This window comes from Diplodia seriata, assembly GCF_021436955.1.
Source record: "Diplodia seriata strain FDS-637 chromosome Unknown scaffold_2, whole genome shotgun sequence".
NCBI lineage: Eukaryota > Fungi > Ascomycota > Dothideomycetes > Botryosphaeriales > Botryosphaeriaceae > Diplodia > Diplodia seriata.
The window spans coordinates 489,780-513,110 of NW_027117309.1; the positions used below are offsets into that span (position 1 = coordinate 489,780).

Consider the following 23,331-nt stretch of genomic DNA (forward strand, 5'->3'; position numbering starts at 1 on the left):
GGGTGATGTGAGACCAAGGCCATCCGACAGTAAGTCCGTAGCGAGGCTTAGAAAATAAGCTAGTGTACGAATGCGAAGTCGCAGGAGTTCAGCTTTGAGATGTTTTCTCGTCAATCGTGGATGCATCAACATTGGCAGGGGAATGAAAAAAAAAGGCGGTCATCGTATGGTCAGGTGACTTACAAACGGTTAATGATGTAAGACGAGGCTAAGCAGTGAAACATCGACAACTGCAACTCCGAAAGACGACCGAACATGGATTATGCTTTCGTACTTCCAGCAAAGATGAATTGACTATATCACGAGAGAAAACAGGATATTTCCCTTGAAAAGACAGCAGTTAGTAAAAGATGACGTCGGGGAGAGTGTGGTCACAACTCGAACGGCGTTGAGGCAGATGAGCGCGTACAGATCCCGGTCCAGGACTTGTCAGAGCAGCTTCCACTTATAGCTGGGTAGAAGAGTAGCTTCAGCTGTGGAGCACTTGGGTTCCCTACACTCCTTGCTGATGTGTTTGCTCCAAGGGAGGGAGGTAGTGTACCAAGGAAGAACGGTGTTTGAACAATGACAGCCATAAGCATAGCGAATGGGTCCAAGGCAAACCCAATCCAGCGGGAAATCACATTACCTACTTACAAGGTACCTGTGATGCGCCAATGCGACAAACGCAGGCAGCTCTTCCACGATGCATGGACCTCTTGCGACGGCAGACACTGTGTTCGAGCCAGCGGATTGGCACCGGCACCTTAGCGTTGCGCCGACGATGCTTGGAAACGTGTCACTTGGTGCACTGTGTATGCGACAGCGACAACGCGCCCAAAAGAAGCAACTCGCATGAATCCGTTTCCACCGCAGACTCCACAAAGCGGGGCCGCAGACCTCCCTGAGCACATCAATCAATGCAAGCGTGGCAAGCTTCGTAGAATGACTCAAGGACAGGGAAGGCTGGTGGTCCCAAGCCAGCGGGGCCGGACGCAGGATATGACGCTGCCGCGACGGAGGGAACCCAGGGGGTGTTGCAAGGACACCGGCAAGACCCTCGATGGCGGCACGGAGCGGCGAAGTACTTTATTTCGACAACGGATGGAACCAGTGGCGCGGGTGAGATGGGCCGCGAGAACTGCGGCAGTGGCGGCATGGGCCACGAGTGAGACACTGAGGCTCCCAAGAGAGCAAGATTCACAGCGGGGGAAGGGATAGGCCCGAAATGGCAGCGCGGGGACGGGCGGCGAGTCCGCACGCGGTGGTGGTGATTCGAGGGTCGGCCGGCGCCATGCAGCTATAGGACGGCTATAGCTGTCGACGACCTTCCAGAGACGGGCGAGGCGAGGGCGAACGGCGGCGAGGCGGGCGGCAGGTGCCATCCGGAACCACAGGGGAGGGTGAGGGCACACGGGCAGGACGGCAGAGAGAGGGGCATGGGCATGGGGGGCGGCATCACCAGCTCCACATGATCGGCCACGGCTTGGCGCGGGCGTGGTGAGGGCGCTGGGCGAGTGGGCGGGCGGCGCGGTGATGGTTTGAATTGCCTCCGCGGCTACAGGCAGCGCGGCAGCGGGAGGATCGTCTAGCGAGTCGACTCGACGGATCAGCTGAAAATCGGGCGTGGCGCGCTCGCTGTTCTCGAAGCCTGCCTGCTTGGGTTCGGCCAATGACGCGCCCAATGACGTGCGAGGGCTGCCAGCACGGCGGGCGCGACTCATGAGTGGGAGAAACACGGCGGCGCAAGGATGGCGAGCAGATCTGCGGCATGGGCGCCAGCGCGCGCGAGGCCAAGCGGCCAGGCTGGCTGCAGCGTTGCGTAAGCCGCGTGAGCAGGCCTGCGCGCTGACGGGCGGCGGGAACAACGCTTCTCGCGCGTTCTTGTCGCCGGGGAGGCTGGTGGAAATGGCGACTGCGGACGATCAAGCGGGCGATCCGCGGCGAGGGCTGAGTTGGCAGTGGCATCACTTGATCCACCACACCGCGCTGGAAAGCCGGCAATGGGCAATGGGCGTTGTCTCTGGCGCTGGCTGCGCGCGCCCGGGGCCCTGCCAACGGCGCGGCCACTCACAGGGCGGCGCCGTCTTCTCGAAGCGTGGAAGCCTCGCAGCCCTGCCCAGCTCGAGTCCTGAGTCCTGGGGCCTTCCTCTTGCGATCTCACTGCTCCAGGCCCCCTCCGGCGCGCGGCCCACGCCCGGCCGGTGACAGCGCTTGGCCTTCGCACCGTGACCCCCCGCTGTCTTGCCGCTGCGACACGCTCGCCGCTCCCAGCATTCCGCCCTTTGTCCGCCATTCTTCCCCCTGCGCCTCCGAGACAGGCGCCCGCCGGCCGCGGTGCCTCTTATCCCTGCCGCCGCCCAGCAGTGCCCGCCGGCTGCAGCGCCCGAGCGAGCTGCTGTCGTGCGCCCGAAGTGCAGCCCGCATTGGCCGTTGGCGGGCCAGTTCGTCGCGAGTACAACGAACAGCCCTCGTTTCAGGCGCACCTTCCCTCTCTCCATCCGCCGACTGGCATTTTGCCTGCAGCTGCATTGCAATCCCTGGTTCGCAGCGGCCGCCTCGGCCCACTGACTCGCCGCTCGATCTCGCAGCGCAGCTCTTGACTTTTCCTGCGAGCCCACTCCGAGTCTCCACTACGGCACCGGCCAGCGCCAGACCAGCGAAGCTGCACCGACGGCGCCACGACAGGTCAAGCCATCACCTAGCCCAGCGACACGTCCCTCAACGGCCGCCCGCGAGCTTCACCTTCTGAGCGCGCGCGCAGACAACCCCCAGCCCGCTGCCCGGCAGACGTGTCCATTGCGCTCGAACCACAACGCATACGGAGCTCGAGACGGATCCGAACGCACTCCGCGACGCGCCAGCCCCAGCGCACCTCTCCCCGTGCCTGCCCTCCCAGTCCCACTGCGACAACACAACCAACCCACCACCCATTGACCTGGCGTTTTGCTGTCGCCAACGGAGCCCTCCCGATCGTGCGGGGGGCCATAATCGCACCGGAAGGACCATCGCGCGCGCGGAGGGAGACACGCGACGATGGATCATGGAGCGTGCAGCGTCATCTACCTGGACCGGCGGGCGCACCCCGAGCGTCTGCGGAGAGACAATGTGCTGGCAAGCCTAAACGCCCGGGATGCCCGCGGTGTCGTCTCGTCGCCCGGCTACTTCAACTTCGGCCGGTCCATCAGCACCCAGGAAGTCCTGTCCAACGTCGAGACGTTGCTGTCCATCTTCCACGAGAGTACGTGCACCGGTCCCTAGCTGTGCCGCATGCCCAATGCTAACCGCCCTGCAGTCGACATCCATCGCTCCGGCTCAGCGGCCCTCGACCGCATCTGGCACCTCTACAACTCCTCGAGCCTCGACAACGCGCCCATCATCGTGCTGATCGATCTGCCTTATGACGAGGAACGTCGCATGAAGCGCTTGTCGCGCGAGCCGCGCACCCCTTCGCCCACAGCCTCGCGCACTCCTGGCGGCGACCCGGAACCAGAAGACCTGTATGGCATGCACCTGCTCAGACACATCTCTGCCGAGATCCAAGACCGGAGATTACCCAAGGTCGTCATCCCAGTGATACTGCTGAGCGGTCTGGACCGCGAAATGGCATCTGACACCGCGTCGCCTGGCGCCAGCGGGTCACGGGTTTTGACCGACACCGTGCGCTTGACCCGCTATCTGGATGCAGGTGCCGTGGACGTGCTTGCGAGCCCATTGTCGAAAGACCACATCCACGGACTGGCCGTACACGCCTATCGGATAAACAAGGAAGTTATGCGGGAAAAGTCGAGTTTCCTTGCCCAGTCCAAGGGCCGCAAGGTCTCCTGGGTCGGTGTGAATGAAGCAAAGCCATTCTCGTATTTACGAGAGGCCATGGTCTCTAATTTAATGGGCAACATCTGCTGTCCCGATACGGCACGAGACACCATAGACCCTCAGTAAGCACAGAAAACACCCATGAATGCGAATTCATCTGCTGACCAACCCCCATTAGCGACATCGAGGTCAGTCCCGAGCGCCGCGAAAAGATTGCTCGTGCCGTGGGCACCTGGGCTTTCTCTGCGCACGACTGGAATGATGATGAGTTATTATTTGGATCGCTGGTAATGATTAAGCACGCATTAAGCATGCCCGAAGTGGAGCGCTGGCGCATACGCGAAGGTACGTTATATGTTTCAGAAGTTATGCGGAGGTTGCTAATATTAAGTCAGATGAACTGTTGATCTTCCTCCAAGCGAGCCGAAACGCGTACAACGAGTTTGTCCTCTACCACAACTTTCGGCACGTTGTGGACGTGCTCCAAGCTCTGTTCTATTTTCTCCTGCGGATCGGCGCACTGCCCGCGTATTCCTCGGACCCCTCCCATACTCCTGTCGAACAACCTCCGATCGCCTCCCTCCTCAAGCCCTTCGACGCCCTGACCTTACTCATCTCCGCAATAGGACATGATGTTGGTCATCCAGGTGTCAATAACGCCTTCCTAGTGGCGCTTAACGCGCCCTTGGCGCAGCTTTACAACGACCGCTCCGTGCTGGAATCCTTCCACTGCGCTGCCTACTCGCAGATCCTCCGCAGATACTGGCCCGCCGCTTTTGAAGATGTTGCCATGCGCAAGCTCATGATCAACTCGATCCTCGCAACCGACATGGGTCTCCATTTCAAGTATATGGCTGATTTGGGCAACTTGCAGGAGAAGCTGGCTCACAATAATGGTGGCATTGACGGGTGGAGCCCGAAAGTCCTTGAAGAGTATAGGGATTTGATATGTGGCCTGCTTATCAAGTGTGCAGACATTAGCAATGTGGTATGTCTGCTCGCGAGTGTGATTGCCTTCTGGAGCAGCCCGTGCAACTGTTTTAAAGTGCTGCCCATGCTAGTTGTTGCTTACTAACCGTGGTGGTCCTTAGGCGCGGAACTTCAACACTGCAGTCCAGTGGGCAGCCATTCTCACGGACGAATTCAGCAACCAAGGGCAGATGGAGCAGGAGCTAGCGTTGCCGACATGTCTCTTCGGCGGGCCGCCTGTTCGCGATGACATCATCAAGCTGGGCGAATCCCAGATTGGCTTCATGAACATTTTTGCCCGGCCGCTCTTCGAGTCTGTCGCCGACATTCTCCCCAACATGCGCTTCAGCGTAGTCGAAATTATCGAAAATAAGGTTATTTGGCAGAAAAAGATTGAGGAAGCTAAAGAACGGCTCATGCCGCAAACAGACGGTGGGGTCGAAGGGACTGGCTCGTCGATTCTCGATCAAGCACGGAGTCCTTTGTCGACAAGTCGTGTGGACGTCTCGGATCCAAGGCCAGCAGCGCCCGAACGCACAGAGTCAACTTCGAGTTCGTTGAAAGCTCCGAAGCAGACGTTCCCGCCGCCGCTCAACCTGTCCGACACGCCAAGACGTGCATCCCCGGCTTTGAAGGCGGCGTCCGAGCCTCGTCGCTCGTCAGTCGCAGCACTACCAATCCCTCGCCATTTGATCGAAGGCCAAGGGAACAGAAACCCGCACTCGCGTCGCGGCAGCGCCGATGCAAGCCTGACAACCATCCTGGTAACACAAAACCCGACCAAACCCTCCGAAAAAGTGAAAAAGAAGGGCCTGCGCTTACGCTCGCAGTCGCCCGGCAAACGCCGCAACAGCCGTCAAGGACTCGGATTCTTTCGCCACAAAACCCAACCTCCACCGCAGAGATCAGACTCCCCTGTACGTCCTTCCTCCTCGTCCGCACCGCCCGTACCTCCCTTGCCTCCGTTGTCAAACGACCCGCCGACGCATGACCGGACCACCGCCAGTTCACTTCAAACTGATTTTGTGATCCAGCCCCGTGTTCCCGGAAGCCCTGGTTTCCCGCCGGCAAATGGCACGGTTCACTCAAGTAAAAATCTGCAACCACCTCAGTCTGGGGCTCATAGCCCCGTCAGTCCAATCTCCGTGGACTCGGACTATGAAATCCCTCCCCACGTGAACGCCCCCCTGCCATCGCCGAAACCGACCTCTGCCGATGGCCAGCAAGTCGGAGGCGAGGCGCCCCCCCTGCCACGCTGGAAGACGGCAGGGTCGGCTTTCAAGTCTCGGCATTCCCGGAAAGGGTCGCTTACTCCATCCTTGACTGGTTTCGATGTCCAGCCACCGGAAACCAGCAGCAGTGCGGACAAGAGCGCTCATACCATGAGTGAGTCGCCAACGCTTCACACGCTGGAAGGCATTGGAGAAGGGACGAGCGGTAGACCCAAGAGCAGGGGTGGCGTTTTTGGCAGGTTCTGGCGGCGGAAGATCCGAGGCGACAAGACGTCTTCTGGGGATCTTCAGCAGGACAAGGAGATGGCCGTGCAAACGCAGGGTTTCCAGTATCCTCCGCCTCCAAAAACACCGGTGAACAGGGAAGCTGCTGGTCCTCGCCGTGGAAGCATGCCGCTCCTGCCCGGGTCGTTCCCGGACACTCCTCCTTACCGCCGTCAAGAGCGGGACAGGTAGTATTGTTGGGAAACAGTCTGAAGAGGAAGCAGAAAGGAGACACTAAAAGAAATTGGCATTTATTTGCACGGGAACTTCTCATTCTCTTCCGATATGGCGGATGGGCCGCCATTCCCCCGCCTTCTTCCAAGTCGCGCCTACACCCCCATCGTCATGCCATTCCTCTCATCGCATCTCAGGCGGGCGGCCACCCACTTCGTCCATTACATTGTTTCCGCGAGGGTCGATAGGAGCTGGAGCACCTACCTAATACAACACTACGAGAGGACGACCTTGAGGTATGGAGCGATACGAACCACGAACAGACACGAAGACGGACTTCACAATCCATTAATCAGCAACGGGTATGGATCGGCGCTGAGGATCTCGACGTTCCACGACTGGAACCAACACAACACACACCTCCACTGCGGCTTTTTTTTCAGTTTCAACCTCTCGTTTGTCCCGACTGGGGCCGGCGCATACGTGGCGTTTCTTGGGGCGAACCTCTGTTTCGGTTGAAAACGGCGACTGTTGCTTTTTGCTTGGCGGTGCGGGCCGTGCCGATGGCGCAAAAACCGAACCCCTTATTCCTTCCCCAACCCTTTTCACCGTTGCTTCTGACAACAACGACGCCTGACACCGCCTTCGGCCTCGCCTCCGGCGACTCGCTCGATGCGGAGAGCCAACCTTTCCTTATCTCGCTCCGCTGCCCAGACGCGGAAAGGATCGGCTCCAACATTACCCGATCGGCAAGTGCTCAAGTCAATCGTCATTGCACCCGAGCTTCTTTCGCCCGTTAGAGCTCGAAGCGGTACCACGCGTCTCACTTCCCACAGTGACGCTCCTTTGATCGACTCTCCTTATCTCCGGTGAGGTTTTCACAATTCGGTTGCCATCGGGCGCCCAATCTGACCTGCAGCGTCGTTTCCGTTACCACTTTCTTCTTCACGAAACACTGCGCTGTCTTTCCACAAAAAGCGCTTAGGGAAAATTGGGTGGATATATGGGCATGAGCATGTTGTAGACTTTCTTGCGGCTTTCTATGCGTTTGTTTAATCTCGGGGGTTCCGTCGTAGCGGGAGCAGAGGATTATGGGTCCCCTCTGACCCGGCGAGTTTCCTTGCTCTCGGCTTCGAGGCCTGTTATGCTCGGGCGGCATGCCGAAAGGGAAGTCCCATAGCCTAACAGAGTCTTGGTCTCTTTTTCCTTTTTCCATCATCGCGCTCAGTTATTCCTCTATCGTGGGCGTGGGCCGGGAGCGGGCTTCATAGATACCATTGCGCGTAGGGTATATTTCCTTCCGTCATCTCTTCCCCTCTTCCCTCTGGCTGGCTGCCGAAAACATTGTTCTCCACCTTGTCTCCTTTCCCGCCGTCTGTCCTCGAACTTGCTCATGAGACACAGACATGGTTGCTTGATTAGTATACTTCCTTTTTACTGTTTGAGCTCTCGCTCCTAGCTTGCGGGCCCAGGATTGCGAGAGGAAGGCGAGCTGACGGAGTGATTGATGGAATGCAAAAAGAAGAGCTGGGGGTGAGATATGTTGCTTACTGACTGTCGCATGCCCGTCCTTGTGTTTTCTTTTTATTATAAGTTCTACTGCTCGGTGACTTTTCTTGCGTCGTTTTTCATGTACCAGACCTTCATCGCCTCCTCTCCTCTACACGGTGTGCGACTTGAAAGGTATCTGCTTTGTGATGGGTGAACGAAAAAAACATGCGTAGACCGCGTTGCTCTGCTTCCGTCGTTGCTGTACTGTTTTCATTTGTGGTTTTTTTTTTTTTTCATTTGTTATTTCCTTTTTCTATTCGCTTCACCCTCTTCCCTTCCGTGCAAGGAGGGCAGCTGAGCGAATGATGTAGGAGCCTGTCCGTTTCACCTTTTTTTCTCCCTCCGTCTATCTTCTTTCCATTGCTGTGTAAGTGGAACTGTGCTTCGGGTGCTCGGGGGGCAAAACAACAGTTGGTACAGAAAGTGAGCTATCGTAACTGTGGTTTCCTTGTTTTCGTTTGACTTTATTGCCGGTAGGAGAGGGGAATAAAAAAAATGAGAAGAGGTTTATGCTTTTCCTCAAGTCTGCTGCTTGGCTGGTTGTGGATGCTATACGTGCCGCATGTTTGTATGGCTCGCTACTGTTGTTCGATGAGCGTGCTGCGTGGAGGTGATGTTAATGGTCGGATAGATTGGACCGATGCTTCCGGTGTGAAGTCAGTGTAATGACGCGCTTTCCTTTGCTCTCATAAATAACATACATGGTTTTGCTGTTTTCGGTCCTTCGTCTGCAGACGCTCTCATGGTGTTGTTTGAGACTCGATGCTGACTTGTGGCTTGGTAAGAATACCTAGGCTTCGTAGCGGACCGCCGTTGTTTCCGCGGAATCGATGGCCTTGCCCTCACGAACGATTTCCCTGGGTCGAAGTACGCAGCGTGGTAGTGATTAATGAGTAATCTATGTCCTGCATCAGTCGGAGTCTTTGTACTCAGCCGCTTGATGTATGCATTACACCGCTTCTTTGGGGCTTTTCTATTTTTTGGGGACCCTCTTAATCTGCTCTTCTTCTACAAAGGTGACGAGAATCGTATCGGTAGCCTCTACATGTCATGCAATAGTAGGGTATAGCTAAGTTCATGTTCTCGTTCGAACTGGGAGGTGCAACCGGCAAACGCCTCTCTTCAGGTCGAACTTCTGAGACTATGGAGGTGGTATATCGAGTGACTTTAGAGATGGAGGTATGTTTGGAAATGACTCCCTGGGTTCATGAATCGAGAAGAAAAAATGAGAGGCGCCTTTTGAATTCAGCTCTCTGATTTGAATTCTTGGAAGGGACAGTGGTTAGCCCAATTGAGAATGTCTTCTATGGGAGGAACACGAGCATCGAAGAGCCGCCTACAAAGTAAGCGGAAGCAAGTGCGAGTCCTCAGGCCTCTTACTCTACTACCAACATTGTACCTATCCACTCCCTTCCTTCACATGGTCATTGAGATGTTTAGTGCAAGACCAAACAGTGGATGATGTCCAATGGCGCAAAGTTTCAGGTTTCCTGTACAAATCCTCTTTCCTTTCTGCTATGGTAAAGTGCAGTGATCCTCGAAAAAGGTGTGCAAGACCATCCAAGAACACAAAGACTCATTCTCGAATTGGAAATCGAAATCGCAAAGGCCTAGCGTGGTATCCGGATTGAAGCCGACTACTAGTGTCCAGCCCTCATTGCACAGGGCAGCCTGTCTGATCCGACTGGCGTGCGGTCGTCTACACCTACCTTTGACGTCGTGCTTCATGTGAAGAAAATATGTTATGGTAGAATCTTCGTTTGCTTGATTACTCGGACTCTTGGGCGAACATTCTTGAAACTGCTGGTTACGTCTCCAATGCATCTGAGACTATCACCCAGTGCTTGACGAATATTGTTTCATAACGGGTTCAGCAGATGAAGGCGTGTGCAGCTCATGACAAGAATGTGGATCCAACACCCAGAGATTCGAGCACCTCTTGTAGCCTGCAGAAGTACGTCGTTGGCTGACGATCATCGGTTGACTTGATGATCATTTCTCGAATGAATGGCGAAAGAAACTTTTTCGCGAAATTGATATTTTGTTCTCGCATCTCAATGTTATGGTTCGCAATGAACGGATGTGCACTCGTTTTCGAGCCCTCTGGGCGATGGACACAACATATGAGATCATGAGGCTCAGCATCATGGCCCGTCATGCGTATACTGGAGCCCCAGGCTGCACCAATCTGAAGCACTGGTGTAGCTTCTTGGAAGGTCGAGTCTGCTGCGGCATATTTCAATGGAGACGAAGTGCTGATGAAACAAACTCTCATTCTCGGCGTCGTGTTTTCAGAAATCCAAAGGACCACTGTTCAAGAAATTTCATTTCAATGTCTCGCTCGGTCTCGGCGGCCGGGCCCGCGCCCGCAAGAGCTGAAATACATGAAGCCGGGATTGGTTCGATTTTTGTTGTGATGGTGCGTCCGAAATACACGCCAGGAACGCCGCGAGTTGCGTCTCGTCAGAGTCCATCCAAAGCCCGCCGTCGAAGTGAAAGTAGTAGTGGATCTCGAATCAATGAGTAATCTCAGATAAAATCGGACTGGTGGGAGCGAATGGCTGATCAAGAGGCGGAGGGGGCACCGGCAAAACGAGCCTTGCGGGCTTCCGCCCTGGCCTTGTCCTCTGAGCTCATCCATGTGCCGGAGCTACCACCAGCATTGCTCTTTGCTGCCTCGTTGCCTCTACGCTCACCACCACCGCCACCTCCCCTACGGCCCTGGAAGCGACCACCACGGCCGCCGCGCCTCTTGTTGTTGCCGCGGGTACCCTCATCTCCAGCATCTCTTCCGCGCTTGGGACGGCGCTCAGGCAGAGCCTCATTGAGTCCCCTGGGACCGCTCGCGGCAGCGTCGGTACCAAACTTCTGTGCTCTTTCCAACAGCTTCGCAGCCTCGTCGTCCTCAGGCAGGCCGAACTTCTTTGCGCGCGCCTTGCGCTTCTCCATTTCTTCGTCCAGAGTCGTCTCCTTGATGCCAGAAGTGAAATCCTTCTTCTCAACGGCGGCCTCAGCGGGCGCTTCGGCGGCTGGCTCATCCGTGGCTGCGGCAGCCTCTTCCGGGGCTTTGACGGACAGATCGTCGGTCTTGGACGGGTCGATGTCGGGGACCTGGTTCGGGACAGCCTGAGGATTTGCGACAGCACCCTGGCCACCGGCCTTGATGGCAGTGGCGGACGCTTCGGTGGTTGCAGCAGCGGCGGCGGGCTTCGCGTCTGTGGTGTCATCATCCCAGTCAATCTCGTCCTCGGGAGGAGCAGTCGTAGCCGTAGTCGCAGTGGCAGTCGCGGCGGGCGCCTCAGAGCCTGTTTCACCACTGGCTTTGTCCGCTTCTTGGAGACGCGCGACCATGTCGGCCTTCTTGCCAGTGTGAGGGAGCGAGCGCTGCTTGAGGAGAGCCTCAAGCTCGGCATTCTTCATCTTCGAGTAGTCGGCCATGATGTTGGGCAATGTGGTTGATGGGGTTCTTGATGGAATTGAGTTCAGGCTTCGCTGGCGGAGGGCTGGCGCGACGCGTCGATCAGCTGGAGTGCGCAAACGGCGAGGGCGGATGTAGCGAGACAAAGCAAGGAAAAGTGCGAGCGAGGGCAAAGCACCGGGGTAGGGAGCGACTGACAATAGCAGCGGCGCTGGGCGGAACAATAGCAGCGCAAGTGAGATGAGGGCGCAGCGGGAGCGTAGGCGTGCTTGTTGTCGCGAAGTCGCCCAGCCGCCGCGTCGCTGGCGCCAGCCGCCAGTTCGGTTTCTGCCTGACTGCCTGAGGCCGAAAATCAAGGGGGCAGGCAGTCCAGGGAAGAGGGCCTTGCGCTGCACCAGCCTCGCTCTCAGGTGCTGCGCCACGCCGCCCGCAGACGGCCCGCGCCCAACGATGACTCCTCAGTCCTGACACTGCCGCCGACCGCCAACACTGCTGCCGCGTCGTGGCCATACCACGACGCACTGCTACACATCGGCGTCACCGCTTCCCGCCCGACACCCAACATCACGAGGACGTTGAGCCGGCACCCTGGCTCTGAATTCGTGAGGCGTCCTGTCCGACAACCCCGCCGTCGGCTATCGCTCACGGCGTGTCAACGAGAATGAGGCCAGAGCAGCTGCAGCCCTGAGCGTTCCTGCCAACACCTCGTGAACTCGGCCGCGCGGAGCAGACTGCTGCTTTCGTGCGTGATGGTGTGCTGGCCTCGATCTCTCAGACGACACGGCTGATCGCTTTGCATTAGCAAAACTCTGCACCGCGCCAGCAATGCCGACGAATTCCCATTTTCTCTTTACGTCAGTCTCCGTCGTACCTTCTGCCGCTTGGCCTTGTTACGTCAACTGCTGGTATTATTCCCGCCTTTCTCACCATGACCAATCAATGCAAGAATGTCATGCGGACGACTTCGTACTGCCAACTTTCTTGAAGAGCGGTTGTTGTGCAGCAGGCTGAGCTACTGTCGGGATTCGAGATTCTGAGGTTGTGCTGGGTGATCAGCCTGTTCATGCTTTCCCACGATAGGGCAGCACTGAGGTGAGTCGAAGCTTGGTTCGTATGGAAATGCCATATTCCTGTCAACAGTCGTGGCCGGACCGATTGCTCAACCACCCTTCTTGAGTCGGGTACTCTTGAAGAAAAAAGGGCTAGGAAAGTACACACCGTATCTGGCTCCCTGCTTCTGCATTGCTGTGACCCCTTGGGCACTCACGATAGGAATTGTTTTCCCGGGCATTGTTCTGTCCGAATCTGCTAACCGCTGCGCACCGACTGTGTGTGGCTCCATCGATCTCTAGATGTGATTGGACATTCCGTAATTTCTCCTAATATTGCCGTCTCCGTCAACGCCGTTCTTTGACGTGTTCCTAATACTGATCAGCCTGATGAACATTCCTCCGCATGCAATCCGAAGGCGGCGCTTAACGACGCTCTATTCATGCGCCATGTGGCAGGCTCGGAAATCTAGACTGCGTCACCCCACTATCTCCACCAAGGTCAAACGAACAGCCACGAACACCTCACACACCTCTGACGTTCTCCACCTGTTTCACTCCGTCAATCTTCAAGCTTGTAATGGCGGGGATTGGCACACCAACACAGCCGAGCCTCCACCCACGGTTGCGCGATATTCAACACCACCTCCAGGCGCGGTTGTATCGGTTCTTAAGCGCCATCGTCGATCTCTCATCTTGGAGGTTGCCCATCACACAGCCGACTGCTAGATATGGCGGATTGCAGATCTCGTCACACCTTATGTCAGTTCTGGGCTTGCCTCGCTGACTCCATCGGCCGCATCAAGATGACGGGAGGGTTCTCCCGCCGTGTGACAGCGAATATCCTTGGTGCGGAGGCACGCTCCGACGGACTGCGAGTCGAGCCAGAGTCGTTCTCGGTCAAATCGCTCCTTCCCGCTCTCCCTGGGGCCGGGAGGAGGCGCTAGAGTGGAGAGCTCGACGAGTCAAGAAGCACGCAGAGCCGTATCATGCGGTGGAGAAGACGGGAGACGGGAGTCGTCCGTTGGCCGTTGGGCAGGATGGTCCCTGCTGGCCCAGGAGCAAGATGGAGTCTCAACACGCACCAGGCTCTTTTACGCGCAGCGAGTGAGAGTGGAAAAGTACAACTCAGCGCTCTCATTGGCTCGCTGGCCTCGCTCACCAGGCCAAGTCTGGAAAAGCGTCGTCACGTGCTTATTTTCGTATGCGGGCAGGGCCTGTCTCGTCACCCGCTTGCCGACCAGTCACACGGCGCAACAGGGTTTTTCTCAAAAAGTGGCTTCCGCAAGACGAGCGCCAGGGAGCGTGCCGAGATTGAAGCTTGCGAGCGGGATCTCCGCCTCGTTTCCAGAGTTTCAACATGGCCGGATCTCTTGCGCACCGAGCAGAGTTTTGCAAGAAGTCGGCCTGCAGCGCCCAGCTGCGACGGATCTGCACGATGCGCTGGCAGTGGCGGGCCCGGGCTGCACTGCCACACCGGCCGGGCTGCCGTGGCTGGAGAGGGCGCGCGCCCTGTCTGGGGATCTCGGACTGGCCGATTTGACCTGCAGCAAGCCCGAGGACCGGAGGCTGGATCGCCGCGCCCATTGCAAGGAACAGGGCATGCTCGCTCGCTGGTGTCCCCGCGCGCTGCGCTACTGCCGGAATGACTGTGCGCCGGTGGATCAGGTGTGGCGCTTCACACGGCAGCAGGAAGCAGTCCTGACGAATGCTTCAGGGCCGGCCGGCGATGCTGGCGCGTTGGTGGACGGCCGCTCGCGGCGACGCGCATGTCGCGGGCACGCCGCCTGGCTTACTTCAGCGGGGTTGCGCGTGGTGGCTTGCCGGGCAGCGATCGGCCGCGCGCAACAGAGGCCGCCATGCAGGCGGAGGGCAGGCGAAGGGTGTTGCGGTGCGGGCAGCGTTGTTGTGGCCTGGATTTCAGGCTAGCACGCCGCGGCGACGAATGACGGAGCCGCCCAGCTGCAGGGGCGCCGCTCGCCTGCTCCACGGCGCAAATCGACGCAGCCTTCGCCGCTCACTGGCCTGCCGGCCTTCCTTCGCCCGTCCCATGAGCCTCCAAGCGCCCAACCACGCGCGGCGCCGTCAAGCGCGGGCGGCACAGCCCAGCTGCGCGGCGACTGCTGCCGCGGTCGACAGCCCTCCGCCTCCGGCCGCGAGCAGCAGCGCAAGGTATATACTCGCCGGGGCAGCGTCGCGGTCGCACGGCGCAAAACATCGCTTCTCTTCCGGCGAGCCTCTGCTCGGCGGGCCTGATCTGCTCCGCACCGCTCGCAACGCTCGCTCGTATCGTCCCGCGATAGGCTGGCGGCCGCCTAGCCTCCGGCTCTTGGGCTGCCCTGATCCACGGACGCCAGCGGCACTGCCCTTCCACAGGCGCTCGGGCACCACGCTCGCGCCATCTTCTCCACGTCAGACCTCAAAGTACATCATCTCGCGCGCCAGACCCTGTTCCCGGCGTGAATCGCGCGACGCGCGCCGTGGCCAAACATAGCCCGCGCGAGTCAACACCGTGGCAAGGGCTTTTGCTGAGCCACAGGGTTCGCAGGCCCCTCGACGATTCGCTCGGCAGACCCGGTGGCGTCAGTACAAGAGACTTTCATAGTCCTGCCCGAGCGCGGGGATCGCCCGCCTGCTCCTCCTGGCCTCTGCGTTCTCCCGCCGCCGCAGCTTAATACCCAAGTGCCACCGGCTGCTATGTCCCTTCTCTCGCTCCTGTAAGCGGTTCCCCTTGTGGTAACACACCTCGCCTAGCCTGCCCTTGCTCCGTCGGCGTGCAGCGTGCTCGCGCTGACTGCATACTTCCACCCTGGACCTGGTACCCGCCGTGCGCTGTCCCACGTCTTATACGAAAGCTGACGCCGCGGACCACAGATAGCACGACAGGTACGCTCATGCTTCCATGCGCCCGCCAGCGCACACGAGTGTCCGGAAGACAGCCCTTGGCAATCCTGCTTCCGACGCAAGTCCCGTCGCACCAAGCAGGCTTCCGAGATGGCTTCCTACCAGATTAAACCCAAGCACGGCCTGTCGTCGAGACAGGATGTCCCGTCTTCCATTCCCCAGCGCCATCCCTCGACGCGGTTGCCCACGAGGTCGGCCACCCCGAGCTCGGCCGCAGGCCATGCGTCCGGCCCACTGTCGAAGCTCACCAGGAGAAAGCCCGAGGGGCAACACGCCAGTAGGGTATATGGGAACGCAGCAGGTGCCACTAGCAGCAGCCAGAGGGTTGCCGCGCCGTCGAAGAGCTCGGGCACCGGTGCGATGCGCCGCGAAAATGCTACTGGATCAGGACGGACGCAACCCAACCATTCGCCTCACCCCACCACCATGACCCGCCCTCCACGTTTTGATGCAGCCTCCACCCGCACTCCGTCCCTCATGTCGGGCTCAACCGCAACCGCCTCTACCCACGACAGCCCCGGGTCTGCCTTCTTGAGGAGAAAAGCTTCCTCCATTGGCAGACCTTCCATGCACGCCGCCCGCTCCGAATCCTCCGCCACGCGCGAAAAAGCTCCGCTGCCCACCAAGGCCCAGGACCCCTACGCCGATACCGTCCTGGGCATTGCAATGCCTCCGCTTGTGCCGGCCATGGATCCAATTGACGAGGAAAGGCGCTCAATGCTTGCGCCTCTCCACGGCCAGGACTTGCCCCCTCAGCTGCAGACTGATGACTTGCCACCCCCCACGCCGGCCTATGCGCTTTCGGCGAGCCCGTCTACGCGATACTCCGAGTCGCCGGGCCGATTTAGCCACACGTCCTCACCCACATCCATGTCCTCTCATTCTCCTGGCGTGGTTTTCCCGTCGAAGCTTGGGCCTCGCCAGAGACAAGGCAGCCCCACAAGAAGCAGGCCGCCAGTGACGAGGCGCAAGACAGACGACAACGGACCCACAAATGATCTCCATGGCCTCGCTTCGCTCCACGAATCCACGGCCTCTTCTTCCTCGTCCTCGACCGTCTTGGCGCCTGCGAGCGACAGGAGACAGTTGATGGCAGAACACGCCGAGAGGTCATTGGCGCTGAGGTCCCCTCTGAATCGAGAGCTTTCGCCCGGTGCTAACAGGGCCATGTCCCCGCCGGAGCGCCCTCCCCAAATCACCGTTCAGACCAGGATTTCTGTCCAGTCCATAAGGGAAGCACCCATCTACCCTCCCCCTGAGCTGGCCCATCTTGCAGAGACGAAGGCGCCGCAGAAATCTGCTCCACAGAAGCCATTGAGGCCGAGCCGTGAAGGGACCCCGGATCTTTCTGGTCTGCAAGGGGGCCCATCGCCTGTCGTGCAAAGCAACCTCACCAAATTGCCTGCCAGGCACAGGCGCCAGGCTTCTTCTGGATCCACCATTTCTCCCCTGAGCGCCGATGCTTCCCGGAGGCCTTCATTCAGTGTCTCTCCCAACCCGAGCGTCGGATCAACGTTTTCGCCCGTGTCGACCCACATCTCAACAACCAGAGGAACGACTCCCGAGCAGCAGACCGATAGCGGAAAGAATAGCTCTTCCGTCCCCCCGAGCCCGATCAAAGGCACGTCTAGATTTGGATTTTTCTCAAAGCGAACCAAGTCTGAGGGAGCACCTGCTCCGCCCCGCAAGGAAAAGAAGCTGGTCCGCAAGGGGCCGATGGCAGGTACAGGACATGAAGGATATGGAAAGTATGGCATAGGTCGTGGCCGGAGCACAAGTGCTACCAGCGTTGCCTCCAGCTACGGTCGGTCCAACAGCCAAGACAGCGTTGCCAGCAACAGTGCGGTGCGACCGTCCGCAAGCAGGAAGAGTAGTCTGAAGAGTGAACCGGAGATGGATGGCTTTCTAAGGGATCGTCTGAATCCGAAGATATTGCGCGGAGAAGGCAGTGGTGCAACCTCGAGCGTAGGCGCCAACTCAGAAGCGGACCTTAGCGCCAGCAGCTTGGGTTCAACGAAGGAACGCCCTAGCGCAGGCTCTCGCAATGACTCTTCAGTATCGGTGTCACGCTCGGGACGCCCAAGTGCCGATAATAACAAGCCAACGCTGTTACCCTCTGCATTGGCCGATCCTGGTCGTGGAACGTCGCCTTTCAGGGTCGGAGGTTTGCCAGGCACAATTCGCCGTCCCAGCAGCAGCGACTCAAACCTATCCGTCAACCTCTTCCCGTCTTCATCGCAGCACGGTACGGCGTCTGCTCAGTTCTATGGCCAGACTACGACAGCGACCTCTGCTCCAGGGGATCCGGCCCGTGCAAAGCAGGACAACAAGCTGAAAAAGAAGAAAGAGCCTGAGAGCAAGCCTGCCAAACGGTGGAATTTCTTCCAGCGGGCTCAATCGGCACCGAAACACGAGCCTAAGCCCCAAACGCCACCAGTGCAGCAAATGCCTCCAGCCATATCCGGCCCAATCCCCTCGAGGGCGGTTGCACACTATGCATTGGATGATGCACAAGACGAGGTCGATCTGGATTACCTTGAGAGGCTCATGGAAGAGGCGGAGAGGCTCGGCTACGAGTCTTCTGGCTCTCGGCCACCGTCGCTCTACCGTGGCAGCGTCTCATCCAGAAAGCACGGGAACTCTATTCTCCTTCCCTCTCCTCCAGTGCTTAGCCGGCCCTTTGCTGAGATACCAAGGCCAGCGTCACCAAAGGTGTTCTTGCGGAATGCCGAGAGTTCTGGGGCTAAAGATGCTCGTCCAGCACCGGCCGCTACTCCGATCGATGTTCAGACGGCACAGCCTGCTCCTCTTCCAGCTCCACGCCCTCGAGAGGCCAAGCCTGAGCACAAGGCTGAACGTGAACCGAATCTGCCGTCTCGTCCTAGTCGACTCCCGCAGGTCGGACGTATTCCGCAGGTTGTCTCAACACGAGACCGCCAGCGGAACTTGTCCATCAACTCCTTCTCTCGCCCATTCGTTCCTGCTCTACCTTCTCCCGCAACCGCAACTTTCCCAGAGCAGATGCCGCAGGATGTGTCGCTCGAGGAACAAGATGCTCCCGCCGCCGAAACTGTTTCGCCACCGATCGCCCAGGATGCCATGCCACAGCCCCTGTTCGCAGGGTCAGCTTCAACTCCGGACGAGAACATCCATGCGGCTCCAGAGTTCTTCTCTTTCCCGCCCCGCAAATACTCCGAACTTTCTTATACGAGCAGCTCTGGCAACTCCAGCTTCCCGCCGTCAACCGCCGTCATTCCTGCACCCAATGCCCCGCCGCTGGAAGATGAGGTGTGGAACGAATACGACGATCTGATTGACGAAGTTCTTTCATCGCCAGAGTCCCACGCGACCAAACGGAGAGATCGTTCCGTCAGGCGTCGATCTCGGACTAGCACTGCCGTGCAGGAGCAACGACCTCTTCAGCTCGGAGACGCTGGTGATCGGACCACTGTCTTCGAAGAGGACATCTCACCCCGGACTTCCGTCCAGGTCCGGAACTCTACTGCAGCGTCCGTGCACTTGCGCCGCTCTCGCCTCCTTGCCGCGTTTCAATCACTAGCGACACCCTCCTCTGCAGGGACCACTTCTGATTTTCCCTCCGAAGAAACGGGTCGGGATATCGACCTGAATGACCCGCACACAGCCAGGCTCAGCCTTCCGTCCATGCGCCTGAGTGTGAGTCCCATTCAGCAAGAGCCTGTACAGCCGGTTGTCCAAGCATCGCCAGAGCAGACGGCTGAGCTCCAGCAATCCAACCTGCGTCAAGCCCAAGCGGAGTCCGGAAAGCGCGTTCACTTCCGCGATTCCCGGTTGATCGAAGTAGCGGAAAACACCAGGGAAGGAGCAGTGTCAATGGCGCAACTCAGGCATGGTGCTTTGATGGTCAGCAAGTGGCTGTCGTTTGGGAGAGTGTTGTTCAGTCCGGCTCATTTCGAGCTTAAGAACAGCGTCGAAGACCGTATCTTGGTTCTCGACGGCCTTGGACAAGGTACGTATCTCAACACTGGACTTATTCTCAGCGTCAAGATTGCTAACCAACGATCAGACTGGTCTTACTACTGCGCTCTTACCTACCCTACAGCCCAAGTGTACTATATCAGCCCCACACCTGCCAACTCTTCGGGGCAGTCTGGCCCTGTCTCTCCTGCACCCAACTATCGCCAGATCCACCACCCCGATCTCCTTGCTCCTTTCCCATTCCCGAAGGGTTTCTTCGCTGCCGTCGTCTTCCGCTTCCCGGCTGCTGCTCCCGAGTATGTGTATCGCTCCGCGATCTCCGAGTGCAAACGTGTGCTTCGCCCGGGCGGTCACCTGGAAGTCAGCGTTGTGGATCTGGACCTTGTCAACATGGGCAACAGAGCGAGAAGAACGGTTAGGGACTTGAAGATGCGCATGCAAAGCACCGACCCCGAGGTTTGCCTCATGAACGCCAGCGACGCCTTCCAGCGCTTGATCGGACGCCGCGGATTTGAAAACCTGAGCCGTTGCATCGTTGGAGTGCCAACCGCCGGCAAGATGCCCAAGAGCGTCGACCTGACAAATCAATCCGGCGGCAGCAACCCTTCCACAAACGGGATGCCAATGCAAGCCCGGTTTGGTGATCGCACTGCCACTTTGGGCAAGGAGAGCTCTGCGGATGACGACATGGCGAAGATGGTTGCGCGTGTTGGCCGCTGGTGGTACTCTAGGTGCTACGAGAGCATGCTTGTCCAACCTGATGACAACCCGAACCAGAACATCTGGTCGGACGAGACGTTACTGCATGAGTGCGAGAAGAGGCAGACGAGCTTCCGATTGCTTATCTGTTACGCACAGAAGCCGACCGTTACGAGGAGGCGGACCGTCAGTGTTTGATTTGTCAAATGATGCAACACACGGTCCCACCGACTATCTCACAATCGGCCTGTGAGGTTTCCTCTCACTTTCACTCTTCTTTTTTCCCCTCACTGCATGTTCACTTTTTGTTTGCTGCGTTTTAGCGATTTCATTTTGTCGTCACGGCTGGCTTCTGTTGCTCGACTCTCTGTCTTACGATTCATCTCATGCTTACACGGCAGGCAACTGCGAACCACGGGCGGCTTTAACTGTTGTTGTTGCTTTCTCAAAGATTGGCACATTCACCTACAGGGCGCAAGCCCCCCATATACCCTTTCACACATCCGCAACCGTTTTCGCATCACATTACCCAGACCTCTACATACCCCCCGTCACGACAGAAACGAAGTTTTGATGTACAGATTGGATCACGCACACACATTATACAACCCCCTCCCTCACCGGAAAAAAAGGACCCTTGACGACGAGACGGTCGATGCCAGAATTACTCCCCCACTATACGTTTGAGATTGTCGGAGTTGACGAGGAGGGATACTTTAATAAGACCTTTTTTAATACGCAGCTGCTGTTGTGGTCTTCTTTTTCCTTATTTCCTTCCTCATCTACTTTTTTTCCCCTCTTTTCTAAGTAACATAGCTCTGTTGCGTTTCTTTGGACCATGCTGGATGTGGGACTGGACGGGACGCCGGGAAAGGAGGATACGTTTGTTTTTGCTTGTTGGGTTGTGCTGAGTTGGCGTTCGTGATTGAAAGGGTTCGGGCGTCGAGAAGAGAGGGACAATACCCATTGTTGTTTGTTGATGATAAAGAGCCGGCGCAGAAGGAAGAAGACGTTGTGCGGGAGGGAGGGAATGATTGTGCTGGGCACGCGCCCTTGGTACGGCTGCTGGAGGACGAGGTGGAATCATGGTGTAGCTTTTAGGGAAATGTTGAAATAAAAAAGTTTTTGAAATGATTTTCGTTCGTCTTAGTGCTGTTTACCGTTTGTAATATAATGGCTACTTTCTGTCAATGGTTTAAAGAACGTGTCGTCAGTAGCCTGGTGCTGCGTGGCAGACGATATTGACGATGACACGGCGGAAGGTAGAAGGATCGAGCTCACCCAAGTCTATTTCATAGAGACATTACGTCTTATGTGTGTAGTTGGACTCTCGATTTCCGGACATAGATGTGGGTCTTCTATACAGGTAAACGCGCCGATATACTAGATTCAACCGCCCGCGTTTGAATATAATGTCCTGGGAGGCTCGAACATCCTATGGGCTGCCGCGATGATGACCCCTCGTGCTTTGAAATTGGAAGTCGAAGACTTTTTCCAGCGCGGCTGCATCTTGGTGTTCCAATACATCATTCATTTGTGCATGGAACCTGCACGCCTGAGATGTTCAAGAAGCTACGTAGGTGGAACATCAGTGACACCTCGGATACGACCTGATGGCTATCGGTACGTCATTTCTATCCATGCTGGACGCCTTCCCTGGAGAATTGCGGTCGCCGAATCGACGGGAAGTCGCCGAAGGGGACTGGTTTGGTCGCCGACAACACCACCCCGCTGTGTGGGAAGTCGCGACACATAAATTTTCGCAACCGGAACTAGTGCGCAGAAAGAGAATTCTCGGATCTACGAATACCAGTGTTTCTACTCTGCTGCGAGTGCTACACTTAACGCGTAATCTTCTAAGCAGTAAGCTTCTCCAGAATTGGCACTGAATGAAGTACGCCCGCCTTATTATGGTCTAGTACTTGAGTTGTACCACAGTGTGACGAGTGCATCCATGAGAAAACAAGGGTCATTGCCGCAAGAGGTGGACGGAGGTGGTTCAGATTGAGACGGGGAGTTATTTCCCGAGGAGCGAGCATTCCACACCGATGATCGATCTCCACGAACTCAGATCACGACCTCACGACTCAATCCGCTCACTCGGCGAGCCTGCAATATTACGAATGCCGAGGCGGGCGCCCGTCAAAATCCTCCAGATTGCTGATCGCTCGCCTGGCCAAAGACCCACTCACTCAGCGCTTACCTCCCCAGTTCGAACCACGCCGCGAGCACGCTTACCATCACCAAGACCAGAGGCAAAAAAGGCAAAAACTTATATGAGCTTGCTCAACCCGAGGGAAGCGTGCTATATAAGAACAGGCTCTTTGAGAACCGCCTGTTTTTGACCGTACCTCAGTCTCACCTGGGGCGCCCACGCTCCTAGCTGTCGTGGCAGAAGAATCCTAAACCCAATGGGAACGGTTCCGCAAACCACTCGGCCAGTCTTCACTTGGACGGGTCATTAATGGGGATTTTGACTTTGTTAATTATATGGCCAAACCCAGGCGATGGCTGCAAGTCCCCCTCAAGTCCCGAACCGATCGACCGGCTTTCCATAAGCGTCCCCACAAAACCGCGCCATCACGAACCGTCTATCAACATGAGTGCCGACGACCAAAAGGCCGGCGCGAGTACTCGGGGCTCGGAATTTCGGGCCTCTGCCGCTCCGGATAGCAAGTGGTAGCAGTAAGCTTGCAAGCCACCTCGCAGCCACGCGAGATATCCAAGAGAATCGGGGACAAAAAAGCAAAAAGGAAAAAGAAAAGAAAAGAACGAGTGCGGAACCTGCAACATGCAAGCCTGCGCCGCATCGGGGAATTCCCAATGGGAGTACCGCTCGTGCGGAAACCTTCTCCGCAGTCCGAAAAACAAAAGACACCCGGAGATAACTTTAAAGCGAATGCTTATCGGCACCTTCGGAACCCAGAAGCTGAGGAGACGGCGTGTGTGGCTGTGCTCTCCGTCGCAGACCGACGCGAGTATAGTCATCATCTTCCGTGTGGCCATCTAGTCATCGTCCCTGACGATCGACAAGTCAGAACTCCGGACCAAGAGATGCTGTCAGCGTCTGCTAAAGATAAAGTCCGAGTGGCGATATGCTGACCGGATCAGTAAGGGTGACCTTTCGAGCGGCCCGGCTCTAGAACTGTCCGGGGCGATGCCATTTCGGTCTCGCATATGCAGGCTATATATGTCAGCTCATGATACGATAGCAGACATTATGTTTCGGCGAGACGTATCGGCCGCCCGCTCCCCGTTAACCCGGCGGCGAGAGCCCGAATGATGGTCACGTGGCTCATTTGAGCCTTTTTGAGCTTTC

The 23,331-nt window shown here is 57.4% G+C and overlaps 3 protein-coding genes across 3 annotated transcripts; 2 read left to right on the forward strand and 1 right to left on the reverse strand.

Moving 5' to 3' along the window:
- Positions 1 to 3,015: 3,015 nt before the first annotated feature.
- Positions 3,016 to 6,452, forward strand: PDE2 (3',5'-cyclic-nucleotide phosphodiesterase; the record flags this gene model as incomplete). The annotated part of the gene is made up of 6 exons (XM_066773036.1): positions 3,016 to 3,220; positions 3,275 to 3,917; positions 3,974 to 4,140; positions 4,191 to 4,783; positions 4,887 to 5,138; positions 5,799 to 6,452. The coding sequence occupies 6 exons, from the start codon at positions 3,016 to 3,018 to the stop codon at positions 6,450 to 6,452; spliced, it is 2,514 nt and encodes an 837-aa protein (XP_066635603.1).
- A 4,098-nt stretch (positions 6,453 to 10,550) lies between these two features.
- Positions 10,551 to 11,423, reverse strand: SLS55_001543 (uncharacterized protein; the record flags this gene model as incomplete). The annotated part of the gene is made up of 1 exon (XM_066773037.1): positions 10,551 to 11,423. One exon carries the CDS (start codon positions 11,421 to 11,423, stop codon positions 10,551 to 10,553), a length of 873 nt encoding a protein of 290 aa, XP_066635604.1.
- A 5,100-nt stretch (positions 11,424 to 16,523) lies between these two features.
- SLS55_001544 (uncharacterized protein) lies at positions 16,524 to 20,210 on the forward strand (the record flags this gene model as incomplete). Its single annotated transcript, XM_066773038.1, has 1 exon — positions 16,524 to 20,210. One exon carries the CDS (start codon positions 16,524 to 16,526, stop codon positions 20,208 to 20,210), a length of 3,687 nt encoding a protein of 1,228 aa, XP_066635605.1.
- Positions 20,211 to 23,331: the final 3,121 nt, after the last annotated feature.